The sequence below is a fragment of the Amphiura filiformis genome, chromosome 17, assembly GCF_039555335.1.
Source record: "Amphiura filiformis chromosome 17, Afil_fr2py, whole genome shotgun sequence".
NCBI lineage: Eukaryota > Metazoa > Echinodermata > Ophiuroidea > Amphilepidida > Amphiuridae > Amphiura > Amphiura filiformis.
The window spans coordinates 25329732-25355738 of record NC_092644.1 but is presented as its reverse complement, the minus strand read 5'-3'; the positions used below and the strand labels follow the sequence as shown (position 1 = coordinate 25355738).

The following is a 26007-nucleotide window of genomic DNA, read 5'->3' as shown; positions in this document are numbered from 1 at the left end:
GGCCCTACCCCGTCAGAAGTGCCTTTTGCCCATCTTGGCCCCAGAGGTCAAAGGTCACGGGCCCCAGGGGCCCAAATGTGAAAATACAAAGCATGCCGTTTCTCATCAAATGAAGCAGCCTCAGGGCCCTGAGTTGGTACACTGATAGCCCTAGGGGCACTCTATATATACAAATATACAAGAGCCCCATATGTTATATATTATGGGCCCCAGGGGCCCAAATGTTACAATATGGTGCAACAGATTGACAAGCCTAGCTCCAAAAGTACAAGATCACTAGGGCTCATACATGGCATATGTATGGGCCCTAAGTTTTAGATGTGCCTTTTGCCCATTTTGGCCCCAGATGTACAAGGCTAGGGGCCCCAGGGGCCAAAATGTTAAAACAAAGGGCCGGCCGTTTCTCAGCAAATAAAGTAGCTACAGGGTTCAGATTTGGTACACAGATAGGTCTTTAGTATTATATTGTCAAATGTATGTATAACCCCATATGTCACATAATATGGGCCCCAGGGCCCCACATGTTAAAACAAAGGGCGGCCGTTACTCTGTAAATAAAGCAGCTTTAGGGCTCAGAGTTAGTACACAGATTGCACCTGAAAATCACATTGTTATATGTACATGTGAGCCCCATATATTACATTATATGGGCCCCAGGGCCCCAAACGCTAAAACATAGGGCCGGCCGTTACTCAGTAAATAAAGCAGCTACAGTGCCCAGCTTGAGTCTACTGATAGCACTAGAGAATTAAACTTCAACATATGTCCATGGGCCTCATAAGTCAATATTATGGGCCCCATGGCCCCAAATGTTAAAACAAAGGGCCGGCCGTTTCTCATCAAATCAAGCAGCTTCCGGGCTCAGAATTTGTACACAGTAGCACCTGAGAATTATATTGTTATTAACACCCATACCCCCCCTACACATGTAGGACTAAACAGACATATCCGTATTATAATTATTAATATAATGATTGGAAATACCAGCGTGAAGCGTTAAGGCTGCTCCAGTTAAATTACATACCCATTGGCTGTTCTATTTAATTTCGCACTCCTCTGAAATGGTCCCAAAATAGGCTGTTCCGTTTAATTTAAATACTCCCTCTGACATGGCTGTTCCGTTTAATTTACATACTCCCTCTGGAATAGTTTACCCTAATCATAAGAGAGACTGACAACAGCAATCTATGGAGAGACAACTCCCCTGGCAGGGGACTTTTTACAAGTTCTTTTTTTTAAGTGCTACGAGAGTGCAACCTGCATTAAATTAAAGCTTGTGACTTGGTTTTTACACTTTTTTTTTACGACTTTTTACAATTTCTATATTTTAAGTCCTCAGCAATTTGTACACAGATAGCACCTGAGAATTATATTGTTACTAACACCCACGCACGCACCCATCCACCCCCACACGTGGGACTAAACAGAGACAGACCGTATTATATCATAATTGGAAATACCAGCGTGAAGCGTTAAGGCTGTTCAGTTAAATTACATACCCATTGGCTGTTCCATTTAATTTACATCGCCCTCTGAAATGGCCCCAAAAAAGGCTGTTCCGTTTAATTTACATACTCCCTCTGAATTGGCTGTTCCGTTTCATTTACATACTCCCTCTGGAATAGTTTCCCCTAATCATATTGTATAGCCTCGCTGTGAGTAAGACTAGAGAGACTGACGACAGCAACCTATGGAGAGTAAGAGGGACGAGTCCGCTGGAGGGGGACTTTTTACTATTTCTTTATTTTAAGTGCTACGACAGTGCAACCTACATTCAATTAAAGCTTGTGACTTGGACTTTCACTTTTTACACATTTTCTGCCCAATTGGGCGATTTTTTTTACACTTTCTTTATTTAAGTCCTCAGCAAATAAGGACTGTAAGTTTGGGTACACCGATAACATGCGGGTATAGCCGTATTTGTGTACAAATATATAGCCTTCTAGTTTGAGTATTGTGATTAAAAACTAATGCCTTGTCTTGTTAGAGGGAAGGAGAAGGTTAATTTTGTTGAAATAAAGTGAAACATTTACCCTTGATTTTGTGTCAATTGCCGATTTACCCCTGTTCTGAAGAGGACACACTTTTAACACGGAATCAAGACACCAAAACTGGCAGGTTGTTATATTTCATACAAATATCCTCAGAACTAATTGTCCTGTTTTATGATTGCGGAACACCCTGAAGATTCTACAGATGCAAGTTTTGGCAGGAACTACCAATTTAGTTTCAATTTTGATAGTACTTGTTTTGGAGAGGACATCGCTTTTTTGTTTAACATAGAATCTACATAATTACAAAATGGTCATAATTTTCGCAATACTGGACCAATTTATGCCAAATAACTTGCATTGCATTGTGTATGCTTCATACTTTGTTACCAAAGCAATAGCTACAAAGGAGGCTTATTTATATTCCTAAGAAATCATTCACAAGACATTCAAAATATGAAGTGGGACTCCAGAAATGTGTTGAAAATGCATGTAAATGCAAAAATCTGATATAAAAAGTTGTCAGAATTTAATGAAAATGCTCCTGTAGCTGCTACTCCATAACACCCATCTAATAAAATCACCCACATTATATAATGTTCCAAATTCAGGTAACCAGAAATGCTGAAGCACCATTTTGAAAAGTGCACACTTAACGTGAAATAGCCCTAATGCAAAATGCGATAGGGCTTATTTGGGCTTCATGTGGCAGCAGAATGTGAAAAAGCTATGTCACAATCGGGGGTACTCAGTACAAATGACCATACTGGGACGTGCACGCAAACATGGGTAGCATTTTCAGCCTTTTGGTATATCAATGACCCCTTTTTCAAAGCCTATTTTGGTATATGAATGGGTCCTTTTTCAAAATTTTCTCCATTTTTTTCGGAAAATAGCCCAATTTTTCCTTAATCTAGCCAAAATGTTCAAAATTTTCCCAAAATTCTGGGAAAATTTGGCCGAAAATTTTGACTTTTGGTATATCAATGGGTCCAAATTTCTTGAAAAATTGGTATATTTATGGGTCCACTTTCAAATTTTATGCGGCAGGTCCCTACCAAAACCAAACTTAAGTACCCCCCCCAGGTCACAATATTGCACCATATTTCTAAAGTGGGGTGCAATAGGCATATATTGAGGTTCAAACTGCAATGCAATAGGGCTAATTTCCAGGTCTGGCCATTGGTATGTGGATCAAGTTATCATATTGCGGTTACTTTTGATTTTATTGTTATAACTGAACTGGAAGTGGACAAATATTAAATTCTCAGAATGACAGAATTGCTTTATACAACACATGCTCATGAATTAATATGTACTTTATTCACAATTTACAAACATTACAATTCAATTGTTACACAAATATATGTAGCCAATCATCTGTATTAAAACATAGACCCTTCCAGGATCTATGATTAAAATATTTAGTGAAAATGAATGAAGTCTTCATGATCATTTATGTGCCATGACTATTTGATTCACCTCAAGCTTGGCAGTGATGTGAATGTTTTATCGTGGTAGAACCGCAAGAGTGCCAACAAATCACCCTTGTGTATGTGTGTGTGCAATGAAGTTCTGCATGATTAACATTTTGGTTTCCTGAAAAATGATGCTTAATCAATTTATTTTGGGCTCACTTCAACTTGCAGCCTCTCCCCATGTACTCTGAGCCCTGGGCTAGTTAATTTCTGGTTACACCCCTGAGGTGAACCAAAGTTTTGTGTCACAACAGTATCAGAGTATAATAATGTACAGCCAAATTGATTCTATTTCTAATAATGTACTCAACAAAGTTGCAGATACAATAAATCACATTGAGAAATAACACATTGAGTATTATATAGATCAAAATGGGCAATGATACATATCTAAAATTTCTCCAATCACAGGAAGAGAATCTGTTGAATTTATTATACCTTTGGCAGATGACACCTAAACTGGATCACAGCCAGGGTTTGGTGCCATAAAAAGATAAGTGACCTGAAACACAATTTTGGGCCAATATTTGGCTGCACCAAAACACCTTATTGTTTTGGAGAGGGGCAGGTCCCTCTCCCCTCCCCCTTCCCCCAATATTGGATATAACTGCTTAAATATGTTAGATTTATACAAACATGTCTTGCACATTTTCTTTTTCTTTTTCATGTCTCTTTTTCTCCTGGGAACCACATTCAGGTAAGAATTTTAATTGTCTCATTTAATTTACTGTTGGAATATCTTTCTGTAACAATTCTTACTTACTTTTAAAAAATAATTAATTATAACATTTAGAAATAGTGTTTGTTTACAACCAGAACTGATAATGTCCACTTTAGGCTCCAGTGTTTTGAGGTCCACAATTGTAGCATCTACTTCCTGTGCCAAAACAGTATGCCTTATATTTCTAAATTAAAAAGTTTGAAGTGAGAGTGAGAAAAAATCTTTTTAGCAGTCATATTGATCATATGTGACATGATCATGGGGAATGAGTCACATGTCGGCAATTTTCAATTAGAAGTTTTTTACATCATTTTCTGGCAGTTTACAAATGCTACTTTTTGATGTAAACCCCATCAAAATTGGAAATCTGGTTACCGAGTTATGAGCCATGTATCAGTGGCTGAAAACAATATAAAACAAAAGAATTTGAACACTATTTTTGCCAATATCTTAAAAACAATATTAGCACTGTTGTAGTCAGGTTTGCGCCAGGTTTGTTATCATACAAGTGTGATGGGATTAAGCAAATTCAGTTCTTTTTCCCAAAGCAAAACCAGTTTTCATATTTAAGTGAAAATTTGGCATGAATTTTGTCAATTTAGGGAGCGTTGGAACCCTTTGCCTCCCCCAATGGATCTGCTCTTGCCTCCTCAAAGCAAAACCAGTCTTCATATTTCTATTTCATTTAATATCTTGCCCATTCAATAGTCTACAATTTCTTGAAAACCACATGCAAAATGGACTTATGCTTCATGAGATACAACTTAGTTGCTGAAAACGGCAAATATTATAAAATAAAAGAATTAGAATATTTCTTTTGTGTATAGGCCTAACTAGAGTCAGAATATTTTTGTCTGTAGCTATAAATCGTAAGATATTACCAAATGACCAAATCTTAACTTTTGACACTTCTGCTTCCGACCTACATTGAATTGCAAGTTGCATGATAAAAATGCAGAATTTTGCAACACGATTCACTCAGTATACTGTGACCATGACATTTTGAATTCTGAATTTCATCAGATATTCTACAGATACAACATGCTTTGAGGGAAAGTAGTGAAAACTACTGGTCTTGAGTTGCTCGATTGTGATTACAATCGATGACGGAAATTTGTTGCCACACCTGCATCATTGGTGTTAAAAGCATGCAGTTGCCAGAGCTAAGTATGTGATTAGTTCTGCATTATCTTTGTATAATAGTTGCAAATGCACTCTCCCCTTCCCCATCCTCCATTTTTCATTGCTGGGAGACTGTAATGAAGAAATGATGACGATGTTGTCCAAATCAACATTGCAATAGGGGAGTGGGGAAGGATGATGGCAAATTAATGGTGTGGCAACCTTTGTCACCAGGATTGAGTTACATTGAGGTGCCGTGCCAACATTATTGGTTTTCATTTATGGAAAACTTTATTAAAATATTGTCTTCAACCAAGGGCATTGACCAGAATACACTAACAGGGGAAACCAAATGGACATCCTTGGTTCGATTCCCTAGCCAGCATTTTGCAAAAAAATGTAAAAATGCAGATAAGAACATGTCTCATTTGCTGGTAGAGGGTCAGGTGTTGGTTGGATCGTAAAACTTGAAGCAAGTCCATGGTTTGGCACAGAGTTTCAGGTGTAGATAGTAATAAAAAAAAGTCTTCCATTGGCCAATACTGAGTCCTTGTTTACAGGTGTGGTGTGGAGTGAGGGTCGGGTGTATGCATGTGTTGCAATTACAATAATCAACATGATTCCTATGTGTAATTGTATTGTAAAAAGTGATGTACAGTACAATATGCATCAAGCACTCATGTTACTGATTGATTAGGCTTGCTACATTCATTCTACATAGTAGAAGATCTTGGCTGGATGTTTATACTGTACAACCACCAACCTGTCATCGTCTATCAGTGCAATTCCATGTGCTAGAGTCACATCAGTTGTAACACATCCTAGATATCCCCCATCCTCTGTAAAGCTGTAGATACCACCTTGGGCTTCTAAACCATAGCTGCTGACATAGATGATACCATCATTACTGCAGCAAGAACTATATGGCTGCCATGATTTGGCATCCTTTGGTTTATTGATTTTGCGTAGTAATTTGCCAGTGTGATCTACTATTTGCATATGTGACTCACCTGTAATGAGGATTTTACCTTGTCTAGTCAATCCTATGAACCAAGGTTGCATGCTGATATTGATTGACGAAATATGTGTGCCATCTTGCTTGTGTTTGCTGATGTAATTCTTATTATAAATGCAGTTGCCTACCAACAGATTCCCATCACTATCTATAGTGAGACCATGCAGTGAGCCATCAGTATCAGATGATTTGCCCTTCGGAGATATGACAGGAAATTGCTTCAGATATGTACCATCTGGACTGAAGACTTTCACACAAGCAGTTTGGTCAGTGATGAAATGAAACCCATTGGCACTCACAGCAACATCATAAGCATTAAAAAGATTACCCTGAAGCACGCGTTTGTAATTCCCATCCAAGTCAAATACTTTAATATCCTGGTCAGAATAATCTGCTATGAAGATATCTCTTGTATTTGGATCAACAGCAACACCAGATCCACCTTTGATCCTTCCCTGCCCTTCCTTGCCAATTTCTTTCTCTAGAACCCATTTTCCATTTCTGTCCCTAGGATTCAGACCTTGTGGTGATACAGTGCCAAGATTCACACCTTCCACACTACCCTTCTGACTTGGTTTGAATTGAACAACACCAAAGCTTTTGCTGATACCAGTTGGTTTTACCTCCTGTAGCTGAGTGAGAGTCTTACATAAAGTAGAATAATTTGAAGCTACATCATGCTTGGAACCTGTCTGGATAACCTGGTTAGCTACATCCATGGCATTGGTCAGCTTGGACTGTAAATTCTGAAGTGACTTTGTGGCATCATCAATTTTCTCACTTTGGTTTGTCTTTATTTCGGCAAGCTTATTTGTGTTTGCTGTATAATTCTCCTTCACAGCTTTCAGAAATGCTTTCTGTGCTTCATCCAGTTGCTTTTGAGCTTCAACAGCAGATTTCTCCAGTTTGCTTTTGACTTGTTGTGTTTTTGTGATGGCTTCATCTATCTGGTGAGATAACCCTTTACAATTCGCTACCAGTACCTTGATTTCTGCCAGTTGACCTTCAGTAGCACTTTCTATTGTAACATAATCATGTTCTGGGTGTCTATGCTCCATCACTGTGCAGTCTCGACAGATAGGTATACCACAGGTTTTACAGTACCATCTCAAGACTTGATCCTTATGCTTTTGGCAACACTCCTCTTTCATTACCTTGCTCATATCAACTGTACCTGATCTTAACTCATCCAGGGTGAAGACTGTGTGGACTTTGAGTGGTGCTAATGTCTCATGTGAATGAACGCATTGTTGACAAAGGAAACCATTACAGTCAACACAACGTGCTGCAACCTGTCGATCAGTAGTACCACAACTTGTACATGGCATTATGACCTGGCCAATCGTGAAGATGGCTTTTCTCTCTTTCATTTGATTGATGAAGAAGTTGTCTCTGAAGCCATCTACTCCAGCAGGTGGCAAAGGATTTTTTTCTTGGCAGAGAGGACAGATGAAACTACCAGGAGGATGTGCTACTCCTTTGAGGCATTTCAAGCAGAAGGAATGGAGGCATGGAAGTGCTTTGGGGTTCTCCATCTCTTCCAAACATATACTACAGGTGGTCAGACTGTTCTCCTCTATTTCATCATAACTGGGCTTGCTACATGCCATTGTAGATAATGTTTTAATTTATCTGCTTATATCCCAAGTAAAATAACACTCTATAAGGAAGATGTTGCTCAAGCTACCCTTATACTGTAATACTCCTGCTTTAAGCTGCTCAAACTACTTTTATACTCTTGCTCTAAGAAAAAATAAATACTACTTTTAGAATTTCTCTTCAGGCCCTGCTAAGTTACTTTATACAATTTTTATCTTCTGTGTTTACTAAATATAAAATACGGAAGTCTGTAGGTGTTGTTAGGAGTGTTGTCAGGAAGCAGAATCTGAAATTAAAAAGATGAAAAGAGAATCTTAGACTATAATATATTGTTTTGCATGTAGACATACACATATCAGAATCATAGTCTTTTGGTATTCCATTTAGAATATGTGACATGATCCACTCAAAGTTGGAAATTTGGACAATTTAGGTATTACCCTTTCTAACTTCTGTACATTTGCTGATGCTGAAATACCCACACCCCATCATTAGCATACCTGGTTGTAAGTTTGTGAACTATAGTTTGTTAATTTTCTTATGGTTTTATTGTGTTTTTGGTCCTTATTTGTGCCCATCCACCACAAACTGGTCATAAAGTCGGCATTTTCCATTTTGAGATACAATCAAAAACAGCATTGGATTTCTATGTAAAATATATTGGGAATTTGACCTTTGATGAACCATACCTTCACTTCTAGATGTCCAATGAAGCTGGTTGAGGTGTCATTGTAAAGCTGAAAGTGCATTCTTTCATAAACAGACAGAAAATGATCTAGAGCCGACTTTACTACCACTTCATGGTGGATGGTCACATTTTTGACTGTATTTCAATTTCATGTTTGCCGACTTGGGTCTGATTGGATCAGATCATGTCACTGCGCTTTTTTTATTTGCTTTTTTGACTTTGAAGAATTTTCAGTATTTATACATGTAGGTTTGATTGACAATTTTCATTACCAATTACCGTATTCATTCCAATAAGCGCCCATGCCCCAATAAGCGCCCACCCAGGGTATTTTCAATTTGCTAAAGGGTACCATCAATGTTGAAGTGACGGATAGAGCGTTGATACAGTGAAATAGCTGGAGGACTAGAAGTCCTGTGTAAACTTCCAATACATTTTCTACATCAAAAAACTACTAGAACGTCTCAGGACCCATTTATAACATACATAAATTTGTCTCTAATACATGCCCCTAACAAAAAAATTAGGTAAACCAGGTAAAAAATAAGCGCCCACCCAAAATGACTTTGTTAAACGCCCTGGGCGCTTATTAGAATGAATACGGTACAGCCTATTATAATACATGCAACCATTTAATTGATATTAACGAATCATTATTGATTGTTGAGAGGATTGTTTTATACTGAGACGAATAATCATGTCAGGTTTTATAGTTCTTGTTTTTTTTACAGATATAATTATATTTATTATATGTTTTTTGACTTTGAAGAATTTTCAGTAAAAAAAAGTATTTATTGGTTTAATTGACAGTTTTCATTACCAATTACAGCATATTATAATACATGCAACCCAGGGTTCCCGTTAAGGTTTTAAAAATGTGCGTCCGTAATGACGCAAGTTTGCTGACAAGGTTGCAAAAACTTGCGTCCAGACAGATTTTTGTGCGTCCATCTGAAATTCACGATTATGACAATACACACGTACCCCGGGTCTACACCTCATCAAATGTTGATTGTTAAAAAAAAATAAAAGTGCATTTTCGCCGTGATATTCCATCTCCATTCGCTATGATAATTTTTCTCATTTCTGTGTCAGTTTTGGTCCGAAACGTGGTCAAAACAGGTGCAAAAATATGAGCAAAGTCACTCAATCTTGAGCAATTTTCGTTCGTACTTTCACTTCCGCATTTTTATTTTTAAATTAACGTGTTGTTGATGCTACAAAAACTAAAACACGCGCTGCCACAAATAATACTGAAAAAGGGTTATCATTTGGATTTTGTCTTTAAAATTGCTTTTATTCATCGTAATAATAATAGTAATAAAGGAAACCTAGATTATTTATGAGAAAATAAACTTAAAATATTATAAATTGAATATTGTCAGGTTGTGATAAATAATTAAATAAACACCGCACGTTAGCGGCACGTGCTTGCTTGTAAACAAATCAATCGGGACTTCCCCAGGCCATGTGATCAAACAGCTGTACAGCGATCGTTCGGAAAGCATGCAAAAAGTGCACGATTTCCTGACGTTGCATTTACAAATATTGCAGAATTTACTTCAATTCTCAGCAGGTGGGTCAAAATTTTGGGGCTTTTATTATCTTAAAAATATAAAAGAATTAAAATTTCTTATTTTTATCATCAATTAATGATAAAATTTGAAGTTTTGTCTCGTCCAAATGCATGTGACATGGACTTAAAATACTTGATTAGCCATGTGAATTTGCGTCCAAATTTGTAAAATACGCGTCTGGACGCAATAACGCACACTAACGGGAAGCCTGATGCAACCATTTAATTGATATTAACGAATCATTATTGATTGTTGAGAGGATTGTTTTATACTGAGACGAATATTCGTCTCAGGTTTTATAGTTCTTGTTTTTTACTTGGCATCAGTTCAGTTCAGTTTTATTTCATCAAATTTCATCCAAACAAATAATTACAATATAAACACACTTTTACAAACATCGTATAATATGGTGAAAATAATGAGGATTCCACTGAAACGCAGGGCGTGTTGTTGTGGCACCATTTACAAAAGTTAGTATTAATATATGATAAACAAAATTACCCGGCAAAATTATCGGAGTGTGATTGTGAAATGTAATGTAATTATTGTACTAACAGTTCCGGAAGTCCTGTGTTTCTCATGACTTGAAATATGAACCGCATTTCTCATCTGAAATCAAATCAAACAATGACAAAACTCTTCAGTCTCTTATCTTGTTCCTGGATTCTATTTGAGATTTATAATATCTGTGTTTATCATGATCAGAGCATGCCTAAAAACATTGGAGATTGGAGTGTTGAGTGTTTAAAAAAGTGTCCAAAATAAGCAAATTTTTCATGATTTTTGCCTAAAACCTGGACATACACCTGATAATAACTTATAAGGAAATCAGTAAATAATGACAGACTTACTTGTGAAGAAATTTGAATGCTTTCTGTCAGGTTAGATGTTGCTGTAGTCTTGTTGAGATGTCACACTGAATCTTGGGATTAGTTGTACTGTAATAACAATGAGAGATGAAACTCAGTCAGGAATTTATTCACAAAATATGATGTGCAACTTCAGAGGAGTGATCCTTGGGTATTTGCTGTCATTGTTAGTAATTGTTGATTCTTTTTTTTTAGGTCACACATATTGTTCGAAAAATCACATGTAATACCGGTACCCAAAATATGAAATGTGAAAGCAGGTGATCCACAGATCACTTTTTTTTTGCAAGAAATGTGAGAAACTTTAATCATAACCTTAATGATAACAATAAACCTAACCCAAGAACCGAATCCTAATTAGCCTAACCCTGATCTGATTAGCGTGGTATAGTGGTAGATATTTTAAAGTATTGCCCAATTTCCCTTGAATTGAAACCATATACGGGTCAAAACCACTAAAAATGAGCAATTCGACAAAAATCCTGCCGCAACCATTCAACTTAATATATTGTACCAATGTGGATCGTAATATAAAGAAATGATCATGGAATATCTTTAACACATAACAGGCTATAATATCTGAAAATTTGATCATTCAAATCGTATTATTTTGGAAGTAGCGATGTTTCGAAGTTGGCTGAGCAGTCAAAACCCCTATGTCGCAAATCACGAACTTCACATATTTGTGTAATGTGCTCAAAAGGAACGCAATGAATATGCCTTGAAATAGTATTAAAATGTAATTAATAGTGTATTCCTACAAGGAAAAAAAGGAAACAACCATCCCTAAATTGTAAAAGATGATTTATTTACAATTGAAATTTGTCGCAATACTCTGTGTAACCTATGTTACATTGATAATAATCTTTTTATCAATTCAGGTATCATGTTTTGCCTTTATAATGTCAAATTAATAGCGTGGAAATTAAATTTATGACTGAAAATGTAATGTGGGTATCCGTTTTAGAGAAAAGCAAGACAAAGTACCATAATCTATGACCGTATGGTTAAGGAAAGTAACCTACGTTACCATTTATCTGAAATTCAAACGGTAGAATATACACCTGGTAGGTAGTAAACATTAGCACGTGATACCCTGATAAAAGTGAAATAATTTTGTTGCACTGCTATCATTAACAGAACATGTGGACATTTTAGAAGTTTAAATGAAACATCCGTTACTGAAACATACATTACCAGTATTTGTATGACCATGATCAAATATAAGAAAATCACATCACACCCCGCCTGCATGTCATTTTTAGTCCGTCTAGCGCCCCTCGCACGGCTAGCAATGTATAAAATTTTAATTTTTAAGTTCTATGAGTATGTAAACGATTTGTAACATACGTTACGTAACATACGTTACCATTCTTAACAGTGACATAGTGCAATATGAGGAACCATTAGGGAGGCCACGGTGGCTCAGTGGTTACGGCCTTGGACCCATAATCTGAGATCTTGCTTGACGTGCGTGGGTTCGAGTCCCTGCCCCGTCACCGTGTTGCGCCCTTGGGCAAGGCGCTTTGTCTCGCTTGCCTCACCCCACCCAGGTGCAATGGGAAGCTGTTAGGGGTAGTCACAGTCATTGTACTGATGAACCCTGCACCATTTGTAGGCAGCAAACGTGGTTCCGACATATTCTAATAACGGCGGAATAAATGTAAAGCGCTTTGAGGCTGTTTACGGCATAAAGCGCTATATAAATATCTACATTTATTTACATTTATTTATTATGGAAATTATTTGGTGGTATATGTCAAACACATTAAACAAGAAACTTTTTGATCCAATACCTGCATAAGATTCTCTAAAGTACCAGATAATAGTCTAAATTATGTAAGATGGATATTTAGATTACTTATTCCACATCTCCTGTATTCAAATTCACTCTCACTCCAGGATGCCAATGGTAAGGGTGAAATAAGTCTAATGGGTTGAAAGAAGCAAGTTCAAACATCCATTTTAAATAGTGAAAACCGATCATTAGTAATGCGCTTCCCTCCCTGACAAAAACACTGCTGAATTTAACGAACCAGTTGTAACGTATGTTACAGCAGTAAATTTTGCTAGTTTACTTGTAAATGTCATAGGATACCAATGGTAAGGGTGAAATAAGTCTTTTGGGTTGAAGGAAGCACAATTCAAACATCCATTTCAAATAGTGCAAACCGATCATTAGTAATGCGCTTACAGCAGTAAATTTCGCTAGGTTACTTGTAAGTGCCATAAATAATAAAGTTCACAATATTACGTGCTCATATTTGTCTGGGTCAGAATTCGAAGTGTTATCTCTGATTTTATATGTGTAAACATGACTAGAATAACATTTTATTTTTTCCATTTTTGAAAGTCTGAATTGCTCGTTTTTAGTGGTTGTGACCCATACCAGTACTTTGCAATTTCAGTACTAACATGCCACATTAATTAATAATGCATTCAAACTACATGACATACCTGATATTATATGATTGGTATTTATAAATATATGTTCAAAGCACCACCTCCGATATTGAAACGTCTGATGAACTGTATGTAACTTTGGAGAAAAAAAACCAGAATGTTTGCAGTATTAGAATTTTACATTAAGCATAGTGCCTAAATGTATCACCCTAGCTTGGCATTTATAACATAATGTGAGATATATTACAAATAATATTATTTGATACTCAGAAGTGAAATATGCAGGCAAGAGGGAGAAATAATTAAGTAAAAAAATGGAAGCTTAGGCAAACCAACATATATTGGGGAGGGAAATCAGAATCAGTGGGGATTGAACCAGTGCACTCAATGTTTCTTGTGAAAAACGAATGCAACTTGGCTACATATAACTACAGCAAACTGCTAGTGAATTGAGGAAGTCGTAATTGTGATGAGTAAAGATTTTCCACTGTAGTTCCACGGGTCCCTTTTAGGAGGTATGTGCCTAGTTTACAAGGTGCAGGGAGACCTCTTCATGTTCCCCCACCAAGGTATTTCTGAACACTCCCATAGATATGCTCCAACGTAGAAAGCAATAACATTTTCACAAGTGTGCAAAATTATTCTTGAATTGCCAAGATTGCAAACACAGGAAAGAGTGATCAGTGCAGTTAACCAACCCAAAGTGTTAAATTAAACTATACCATTTTCTACCCCTATGTGGCAGTGACGTCAGTGCTCATTTCACTTCATATCACTAGTGTTCGCTCAAAGCGCCAGCGTACAAACGCACACACTTAAAGATGCCACATAGATGCACCTGTGAAACGGCTGCCTCAACGCATTAATGGATCACTGCCACATCAGGTCGAAAAATGATTTAAACAACATATCCCGCAACATATAAACTAAATTCTGGCTGGTGCACAGCCCAAGTGACAAACAGTGTGAGATGTGCAGACATAGGACTCAAACATTGCAAACTTGGCAAAAGAACAAAATATTTGCAATGAATGGCATGAAATGTGTGTAGGATACACTATTCACATTGGTCTATGAGGTTAACACATTTATATCAAGCAAAATTATTGTGGAGCTATATTTGTATGACATTTATATTTTATACCAGTTTTTCAGGTTTTCATGTGTTGCAGTTCTTAAGATATTGGTCAAAATAACATGAAAGAAAGCAACCAGAAAATAACAATAGCATAAAAAGTGCTTTGTATCTTTGTCATAGATTGAAAACATTGATCATTGCTATAGCCTGTACATGAAATATACTTACTTTAATTGGTATCTTCAGCAGCTTCTACTTCTCTACAAGTCTGCTTACTCAATACAGGTTTGACAAAATTGCTTTCAAGGTATCAGAAAATATTGAAATAGGTGAAAATAATTAAGTATATCGTGTCACACTCATCTTTATCAGGACTCAACAAGCTCAATAGAACGTCATGGGAAATCCCCTTTCTCATGACACACAGAAAAGCCGGAAGCTATACAAAGGTTGTTTGCTGAATGCAGTATTGTGCAGCTACAGTGTACATGTCTTAGGGTTAAGAGTTGAAGGTCATGTTCGTATACTTGGATTACTGGACAATTTCAAGGGGTATGGAATTTTGTAACAGTGTTAATTTATAATGTGAAATTTGAATTTTATTTTTCATTTACTTTATTTATTTATTTATTTATTTATTTATTTATTTATTTATTTATTTATTTATTTATTTATTTATTTATTTATTTATTTATTTATTTATTTATTTATTTATTTATTTATTTATTTATTTATTAGTGGTTGAAATATTTAAAATATATATTTAGGGATTCAATCATGTTTCACCGTTGTTCATCACCGTTTAACAACGATGCGGCGCGTCGTCTGCGTGGTTTACTTGGCGAGGGCTGCCCGGCTTAAGTAAACCACGCAGACGCTACGGACGCGAAGTTGTTAAACGGTGATGAACAACGTGAAATATGATTGAATCCTTTCAACAACGAAAAGAAGCTAAATATCGTATAATTCACGATTATTTTACGAGGAATGTCAGTTAATCATTGCCACTCAGCCGTACAAAAACTTCGATGATTTCTCTTTTGATATCAGCAATAAAAGTACAGAATAAAACGGCAAAGTTTAGCCGCTACCTGAAAAATAAATACTGAATTCAACTTGTAAGCTGGCATACGCACAAAGGTTCCAGGCATGACGAATTTTACTGGCGCTCTCGGCGTAACGCGTAGTCTCGCTTCGCGTTAGCGCCATACGCTACAGTAAAAGTGTGGGTTCATCACGGTTTAACAACGGCTGGCTCCTGTACAAAGGTATAGGAAGAGTTGTTGAATGTAATATGTTTGTTTGTTTATTTATTTATTTATGCCTATTTATTTATTTATGCCTATTTATTTATTTATTTATTTTTATTCACACACTTTTGTCAATTTTGAGAAAATTACTAATTAACATGATTTTAGTGAAATAAATACCTCCATAAAAACATTTGTACTTGTTTGTGTGGTCTAATGTTGAGTACATTTGGATAAAAGCAATATCTGAAAAGAAAAAAAAATACTTTTGTCTCCTTTCATTGTTTGTTTGTTTCCTTATTTTGTAAACATTATCCAGCAAAATCATCAAAAAGTCCACAAAATAATAGCAAAATCATTGGGGGGGGCAGATGCACACTTCTTTTGGGGCCTTAGATATGAACGTCAAAAGAATTTGGTTTACTGCAGTATGATACTACACTTACTGTGTTAAAACAAATTGGAATGATCGAGTAATAATTAATGACTTGACAAAATTTGGTGCAATTTGAAAAGTTGCAAATTCAAACAGATAACGATGCATGAGATTGCATAGCCTAGCATATTCCATTCACCTAAAATGAGTGGCGATGGCAGTCAATGTGTGTCATCAATAAATAAAATAATAAAAACCAACTTTGATTGTGCTGTTTGCAACTTGTATAATGGTTGATGCTTATTTACACAGTAAATGAGCTGCAAAGAAGTGGGGAATTTTTTGTTTTGTTGTTTGGATATTGAATTCTCAGAATGACATATCTTTAGACAACATGTACTCGTAAATATTAGTATACTTTATTTCCAAATTTACAAACATTGAAATTTATCGTCTGTATAAAAAAGTGAGAATGAACCATGGAAATTAATTGAGCCTCATAATTGCTAAATTGTTGGTCTAAAGTATATAAAAGTATACATATTTGGAATGGCAAAGACTTTATACATCCATCTGTGAGGTCCAATTTGGGCGAAAATGCTCAGTTTTGAAAAAAATTCCCCAATAACATTTTTTCAGGAAACATAACCAAAAAATTCTACTCAGTCATCTAGGTCACTGGCCCCTAGCTTAGTCACATAAGCGTTTTACAAGTGTGACATGATTATAAATTAAGTTTTTCTTTTGTCTGTTAATATTAGTTAAAAATAACTCATTTTACTTCCAAATGATTAACACATCAATGATTTCATTATGTAAATATAATATTATTTGGTATTATGGACATAAGGCATGCCAATTGATATAGATTTATTTAGTACCCCTGTATATACATAGATTATAATTGTCAATTTCAAATGTGACATAAACTGATCAAACCAGGCCAGAGACAGTAATTGTAAAATAGAAATACAGACATAAATAGGGAGGAAAAACAATATGTGATGAGTCACAACGAAAGGTACCTCTTGTCGGTTTCTACATATAGCTCATTTTGGTAATGCCCGTCATACACCTTTTAAATAATCCTATTGTTGGATAGGATAATAGGATAGCTAGGATGTCTATAGGATTATTATATAGCTCTGATATTTGCTTTGGATAAACCCTGCTCAAGTGGTGGACAACAAAGTTTTGTAATTTGTGTAGGTACACATATTAGACAACCGTTAACAATGGAAGGACATTCCTGAACCCTTGTTGACTTGGGGATTATTTAAATTGACTGCCAATTATGATGGTCTGATATCGATTGATTTTGCTCCTTGCAATGTGGAAAAAAGAGACGCAAGTAGCAACCGACAAGAGGTACCTTTCATTGTGACTTTTCACATATAATATATACATTGGTATGAGAAATGCTCATAACCATCTTATTACATGCTAGGGATGTTATGATTTCGGTAACCATTGTAAAAGTATACTCTTGGTTACTACACTGAAAAAAAAAAAGGGTGTCATTTGACACCACAAGGGGTGTTCAGATTTGGGTCCTCAGGCGAACATCCAAAGGTGTCACAGTGACACCTTTGGAGTGTGGCATGACACCTTAAGGGTGTCTATTTGCTCTTGACACCTTTGGATGATCACCTGAGGACCCATTTTTAAGGGTGTCAAATGACACCTCTAGAGGTGTAATGATTAACCTTTTAGGGTGTCCATTTGCTCTTGACACCTTTAGATGTTCGCCTCAGGACCCATTTGCAAGGGTGTCAAATGACACCTCAAGAGGTGTTATGGATAACCCTTTAGGGCATCAATTAACTATTGACACCTTTGGATGTTCACCGGAGGACTCACAGGGGTTTTGGATGTTGGCTCGAGGACCCATTTTGGAGGTTTCAAAATAGAGCGACTTGAAGGTGCACAAAAGGTGGATGTTTGCATCCATTTTGTGATTTGCAGCCTATCTATATACCTATAATGAAGGGTATAAGGCATGTTTCACATGAATGTTACCAAAAGGCATTGTTTTATTGTAGAGAAAAACTATAAATTGATTGATTTGATACTTGTAATCAAGAAATAAAAAAAAAACTGTGTTGTTTTGAATTCTATCTTTAAAAAGTGTTTCTAGGTTCAAATGTGTTGGTAATGTTACTATTTTTGGACAGAGTATGGGAAAGTTCTGTCCAAAAAATATTACCCTTAGCAATATATTCTACATGTACTAGGGATTTAATTTTATCTGACAGAAGGACAGTGTGTTGAACACCACTTTCTGTGATACATTGACATGTAGTTTAATATCCAATTACTGACTTTGTACATTAATTTCTGATAAAAACAATAATTTATGATGAAGATGACTGCTAATGTTACTTCTTGGACAGAAGTTCCCAAAAGTGGGTAAAATACTGTGAAACATGCCATAACTATTTCCACACGACACTGAAAATAATCAGACACACAGTTAATTTATATTGCTGATGAGTACAATGTGTATTTCATTGCCAATTAAACTCTTCAGAAGTAATGTCCTTAGGTCAGAGAATAAATGTAGCTGCTGCCATGCATTCGTCTCAGTATAACACAGGCGCTACATTTCTTTTGAGCGGAACCCAAGAGCGTGACATGAGAATTGTATTTAGGGGTTAGACAGCCTGAAAAGTGGACCTAACACTCTTGACCCCAAAAAAGCTGACTATAGAAGTGAACCTTATGGCTGATTTGGGAAGGTGCTGTTGTGTACTCCGTTAAAACCACTAAGTGAAAGCCGAGTGACTCAATGACAAAGATAATGGTATTGCGTGTTGCATATGAAACAATGCATGGCAGAGGCTGAAAACAATTCTTATTGTTAAATTTAAATTCATAGTCCATAGTAAGCTGTAACAGTGTTATTTGTCTAATACCTCACTGCTGGAAAACCATTGCAATAAGATTTCAGTAACTTTCTCAAGTACTTAAGAATAGTCAATGTACTTCTAGTCAAAAACCCTCCTCCACTGAGTCATAACAGCAAATTACTTAAAATGATTACAACTGAAGTATTTTTACTTTTATTATAATTAAAAGTTTTAGAATGATTAGGTAAAAACAACAACAAAACAGTTTGTTACAGCTTCCTGCACGCATAGCTTTAGAAATCAGATTTTGAGCGCATCGCTCTTATTTTCCAGGATTTTGTGTTTTTATTTTTATTTGCCTTTTTACTAAAAAAAATTCATAGCGCTTAGGGTTTTTGACTAAAGGCTCAGTCACAACCGGCGCACGTCCTCTGCGTCTTTCATTGGAACGCCTTTTGCAAGTCTTTCTGATGACTTCTCTACGACCTCCATGACCACCTTCCACCCAAAAGACGAGAGGACGTGCGTCCAGTTGTCACCAAGCCATAAGGAAAGCTGAGACAAACTTTTTGTTTTACTTGGCCTTCATCAAGCACAATTATGCGGAATGGTGATAATCTCCACAAAAGATGTGTACAGGTGCAATAATTCTGACCGAAAGGCTCATAAAAGAGAAATCCTAATTTAAAATATGAATAATATTGTGACTTATGTTCAACTGTCAACTTCTAATCCCATCAATAATTGTAATGGGTGATTGGAATGTCCATAGGTGCATTTAGACAAATAATCCATAAATATTGAACAAACGATCATAACTTCTGTTCAATACTTATAGTAGAAAATGCTATGCATGACTTCAAGAAATATTTTTTTACCAGATAGTAAGTTGAGACTGATCAGAACAAGGGCAATTAATACAAAGCAACTTTGGATACAATTTAACAGTTAATATACATTATAAACTAAAGTGGGCCATACACGATCAATTTTATTGAGGCAATACTCCCAACGGGGGCCATCTCATAATTAATGTGTCGTCACTTTTGGGCATTGAGAAATCCATGCGGGAAAGGGTATCTGTTTTACACATTCTGAGTGGCCATCTCGGGAGTATTGCCTCAATAACATTGATCATGGGCCTCTTAAGTAGTAAGTACTTCCAAGTTTCAACAAATTAGTGATACAAATTACAATTTTACTTCAGCTTATTTTTATCCTTGTTAATAAACATTCTTCAACAGGCAAGACAATGGACTATTCCATTTGAAATCCCCCTCTTGATGTTATTTGTACCTCAATTCTAGTTGAGATACACAGAGTCTAGATGGAAATATCCTCATGTGTCATCTCAATCTGAACTTCCAGTTGAACACTGTGCAATTTTCACATTTACCTGCATTCCGGACGATGCCCTATGAATAAAGTATCTTTGAATTAAAAAAAAAAGTTGGGAACATTTGAATTCCACCGGGAAAGTATGGATTTCAAATTGATAAAGTTTGGATTTTGTTGGATCTGTAATGACTTAAACTGACAATTTGGATGGAATTCCACAATCTTATACAGGGGAGTGTGGATTTCAAATGGAATAGCCCAATTTGAACAAATAACTATAAGGTCAAACTTTTGTACACTTTCCTCCAATTTTGCACTTTTTCTCAATTGCTAATTGCAAATGATTATGTTAATAAAGCCAGCTATTTATATTGCAATAAGAACTTTCAAGTTTCATTCAAATTGAAGTGACATTCAAATTTCAATTTTATTTCAGCTAAATTTATCAGAGTTAATACACACACTCTTGAGGTCTACAGCCAATCCATTTGAAGAAATGAAGTTGCTTGACATGATTCACAACATCATCCCCACACTTCTTGTTGTTGGTTTGTTTTCTGTTTGTTTTTTGTTTTTGGGTTTTTTAAACATATTGTGATTTTGGTAACAAAATGTTGAGTTTTATTAAAATTCTGTGGTGAAATGGGTGCAAAAATCTCATGTATGTTAGGAGAAATCATCCAAAACACCCCCGCGCCAAAACACTGCTTGAAAATGAGAAAGTGTGGCCACCACACTTTAAACAAAATGATAACTCAGTCTGCCGCCTGGACAACCAATTCTTTAGAAATGCTTAGTCGCGCTAAAAGTCGATCGATACATGTAAAAATCAGCACAGTTCAGAGATACACCTTTTTGCTATGAAATTAATTTTCTCGGTCAAATATAAAGCAATATTTTTTTTTTTCTTCAGTAATGTCAGTTAAAAACTTGGTGCTTGGATATACATTTTTTTTTTTATCCTGGTGTTAAAATTAAGAATGAAATTGTGTCTTTTAGTGTGATATTTTTGATTTTTATAGGCCTTGAATTCGCCTGCGAGCTTTTTACGAATTCATGTTTTAGCGTCTCAAACTAACATAGTTTGCTAAAGAAAGATATTTCCCACCTCTGTAAAGCACATCGTGTGGGTCTATATGTTATAGTTTTGTCAGAATTTCCGCTTTTTGTTTTACCCTTTTTCCATTCAGTCTCCGAAAATGTCAAACTAAGTAAAAGTAGGCAATGGTGAGTACTTTTATCTCGAGAGCAACCATCAGAAATAGTCGATATTTCCTTTGTTGTTATCCAGGTCAATTTTTCATTGAAAGCAAATTGCCCGACCAGCGATTAAATCCCCTATTGGGTGTTCTGGTTAAACATGATCAGTAGGAGCGCTATAGGTCTGGGAATTTCTTTGCTATATTGAAGTTCTGGCAACACTATAGCCATGCCGGTATTCATATTAAACCCAGGGATATCGATCCACAATGCTAGTACTAGCCTTTAGATTTCACGTGTTGATTTAGACATTTTTTCAGCCGACAGTGAAAGATGGTGAAATCAAAGCGGAAATTCTGACAAAACTATGATATATAGCTCACGGTGATGTGCTTTAGAAAGTTGGGAAAATCCTTCATTAGCGAAGCGAACTATATTACTTTGAAAAGCTAAAAGGTTGATCCAAGAAAAAGCTCGCGGGCCGAGCTGAAGCCTATAAAAATCGAATATCTTACACTAAATGACTGAATTTCAGGCCTAAGTTTAACACCAGGATTAAAAAAAAAAAATCAGAATCAAGCATTATAGTTTTTCCAGCCATTTACTGAAAAAATGAAAATTATTGCTTTTCATTTGGCTGAGAAAACAATTTTTACACTGAAAAGGTGTACTCAAAATTTTTCTCATTTCAATACCAATTTCGATCGTTTGTATTGCCTCATTAAATGACTGAGTGAGCCTTGCAGAACAAAAGAATCGGTTGTGCAGGTAGCTGACTGAACTGTCCGCATCAAAACGATGCAGTTGTTGGCTGGCACATATAACTGCTTTTTATAGTAACAGCCATGAAAATCATCTATCCACATTATCCTTTTTATTGTTGAAGGGAATATTGAGAAAATATTGCCATTATCAATAGAAAGGTTATACAAGTATGGGCTTTGCTTACCATCTCAAGTGGGGACTAACTAACTGGTAACAATGAGCTTCACACCTCATTGACGTCAATGCCTCGGAGTCGCCACTCATATGATGGGTTTGCATTTTAACAGTCAAAATGGGGAACATTTGCCAGTAGACAACTGTATCTTTTTGATATGGAAAATAACATAAGCATAATGTTCTGTTATTACTTCAAAGCAAGTTACAAGTTTGCAATTTTTTTTTTCACTTTGAATGAGACATTTATAATTAGATGAAAACTGACTTTATCTGAAAGTTTTAACAAAATTCATTTTCCAAAAGTTTCATGTCACCTGTAAGTTCAACTTTTGTACACTCAATACAAAATGTCACATTATGTTCAGAAAAAGACATTCAACAGTGCCAAAGGGCACAGTCAGTGGAATGAAATATTAGTTCACAGTTCGCACAAATATATCTGTCCAGTGTCCATGCATATGTTACAGGTATAGCTTTGTTATTATGCAGTGCAGTCACTGGTTTGGCATCTGAACAACCTTAAATTCTAAAAATTCTCTCATAGTATACCAAACAGATGCAAGCTCCATCATGCTAGAAAGCAGCAACAATAATGTGTAAACACCACAAAATAAGAAAATTCTGTACATTTTGCTTCACACATTAACACAACTGTTTAAATTTTAGACTCCTTTGATATTTGCAATAGTGGATGTTACATGTATCTCCTACTTGAAAAAAAAAACCCTTGTAAAGGTGCATGTTCTGATTTTTGCACATGGTGTTTCCTACTTTACATTGAGGCCCATCGCCAAAACAGTCATTCCAAATTTTGAGTGAAATCGCCCCAGTGGTATTCATACTATCCGCAAAAATGTGTATTTTGCTGTCCCATAGAAGACTGTGGGAATCGAAAGTGTGGTAACCACATTTTTGTGGTAATTAGCCACTTTTTGTTCATAACATCCAAATTAAACAGAATTTGGGCCTAAAATTTCACCACGGTAATGAGAAAAATACAAGCTTTCTACTGATACCCAAATCTCAATTTTCATGGGAGAAAGTTGAAGATGATTTTAGTGATCTGGTCAAGCACCTTTAACTATTGCTTAAGCAATACATCTACACTTAACTGCAATATTCTGGAAAAATGGTAATTCCAAAAATTTCAAACTATTAAAATTCTTAAGAACTTTGTTGCATAATAAAAGATGTGTACAGGCAAGCAAAGCCATAAATTGAATTCTATTTGATATTATTTTTCCATAAAGATGCAGCACATTCAAAGGGCCCACTATTATAGTGAACACAACGGGTCCTCTCGCTATTGCGAAGGTCCGCCATTCCGAAGATTCGCTATTCCGAAGGTTCGCTTTTCCGAACGTGTAATTTTACCATTCGCTATTCGAATGTAATTTAAGGTTCGCCATTCAAAAAACGGTTCTCTATTACGAAGGTTCTCTATTCGAAAATTCCCAAAACACAAACAGGTTCTCAATTCCGAAAATAGAAAGGTTCTCTATTCCGAATATGAAAAAAGGTTCTCTATTCCGAATATTCAAATATGGGTTCTCTATTCCGAAAACGAATAAAGGTTCTTTATTCCGACACAAGTCACCGTGTTCTCTACTCCGAATATGAAAAAGGTTCTCTATTCGAATACCAATTCCGCTTTACCAATGTGTCACTGTCATGTGTTTTTTTTTTAAATCTTGAGTTCCTCGAATTACTAGAGAACAGAGAGGTTTGTAACTGTGGAGTCTGCAATGTTTTCCACGTGAAGAACAATAGAAAATTAGCTACTTTGCATACAATTTGCATATAAGGTAGTCACCTCACCGTCATCATGCATATATGGTTATCAAGTATTGCCAATCAGTCAAACTGAAAATTCAACATAATTTTACCATTATGTAGGCCTACATATCCAGTGCCGCCGACAAAGGGGGGGGGGGTGTAATCGGGTGCGTTACCCCGGGGCCCAGTGAAGAAAACATACCTTACTATGGGACAGTAAATAAAGATACCTTGTAATAATGCATATTATCTTTGCTTTAGGGCCTACGGGCCAACAAAGGTCTCTTTTCTTGTCCATTAGGCATAAGGTATCTCTTCTTTGCTTTTTACGGGCCCTCCGAGGTCTTTCTTTTTTATTTTTTATGGATCCATTAAGGTATCTTTTCTTTGCTTATTAATAATAAGCTGTTTTACATAGTCACTAAGCTCTTTTCTTTCCTTTTTTCTTATTCGGAATAGAGAACCTTTTTTCATATTCGGAGTAGAGAACACGGTGACTTATTTCGGAATAAAGAACCTTCTTTCGTGTTCGGAATAGAGAACCCATATTTTCATATTCGGAATAGAGAACCCTTTTTCATATTCGGAATAGAGAACCTTTTCTGTTTTCGGAATAGAGAACCTTCGTAATAGAGAACCTTTTTAATTTTCGGAATAGTGAACCTTCGGAATAGCGAACCTTCGGAATAGCGAACCTTCGGAATAGCGAAGTTCGCCCAACACAACTTGTCTCTGCAGATTTACTCAAAACAGAATTTTCCAGGCTTAAAAAAATGAACCTTGTTTTCAAAAATTGATCAAGGCATTCATTTCTTTTTTATATACTTTGATCTCTTTTAAAATTTTTAAAGGCTCACTGACTAACATTGAAAATCGTAACATTGAAACATCGTTAATTAATACGATCAACTTTTATTACCTGACGCGAGGGATCAAAACCTCTTAGCTATACAGCAAGACTTTTTAATTTTCATCCATAAGTAAACCCTAATCCTGCTAAATTACTGTGCTTTGGTCCACAAATTCAGAACACTATCAGGTGTCCTGGTGCGGTCAGCCAATTTGGCAATAAACTTCTGCATAAAGATTAATGTCTTAGAGTACTGTGGAGGGTAGCTAAGATGAAAGACATAGTGTACCCCAAGAGCCCCATGTATGCTTTATCAAGGAATACCACTCCCCTATTTTGACCTTCTCCACAAATATCTGGTATGTTGATTTGGACATATCCTTATCCCCGTCCTTATCATTTACCAGAATAACAGCCGATGCACTTGCTGGTGATGTGGAGAACTGCATAAAGCTGCAGATATCTTCATTCAAATGGCCTGGTAAGGCTAGCAATGCAGTGTCTGTAAATTGTAAAATTATAGAAGATAAAAAACTTAATAATAAAGCAAATGTTAGGTTTCCCACAAATACATGCTGAAATGGCCACAAAGCAACAAGAACAGTATTGGTTTTACTACCACTGTGCCGCTATCGTATACAATTCAATCCTGTCTTAAATTTCCACATTCTAGCCTGTAATTTTTGCCTTATGAACTAGAATTGAAACTACGGGGTATTCAGGCACATGTCAGAGGGACTTCAAAAGTAGTGTTCAGCATCACATCCACTTAGCATCTGAAGCCATGTTATATCATCTCATATAACACGGCTAGGAACCAATGAAATTTTAAGAACTGTCTAAAGTGTTTAAAAATTTTGCATATACATGTACTAAGGTTGGAAT

General features: G+C 36.1%; 1 protein-coding gene across 1 annotated transcript; it reads right to left on the bottom strand.

Moving 5' to 3' along the window:
- Positions 1–3291: 3291 nt before the first annotated feature.
- Positions 3292–11132, bottom strand: LOC140137532 (E3 ubiquitin-protein ligase TRIM45-like). The gene is made up of 3 exons (XM_072159247.1): positions 11043–11132; positions 10747–10800; positions 3292–8212 (listed from the first exon to the last, which is right to left on the bottom strand). Exon 3 carries the CDS (start codon positions 7935–7937, stop codon positions 6021–6023), a length of 1917 nt encoding a protein of 638 aa, XP_072015348.1. The 5' UTR covers positions 7938–8212; positions 10747–10800; positions 11043–11132; the 3' UTR covers positions 3292–6020.
- Positions 11133–26007: the final 14875 nt, after the last annotated feature.

Bases quoted from the DNA above. Each gene is read 5' to 3' on its own strand.
- LOC140137532 (XM_072159247.1), bottom strand. From the start codon at position 7,937: ATGGCATGTAGCAAGCCCAGTTATGATGAAATAGAGGAGAACAGTCTG.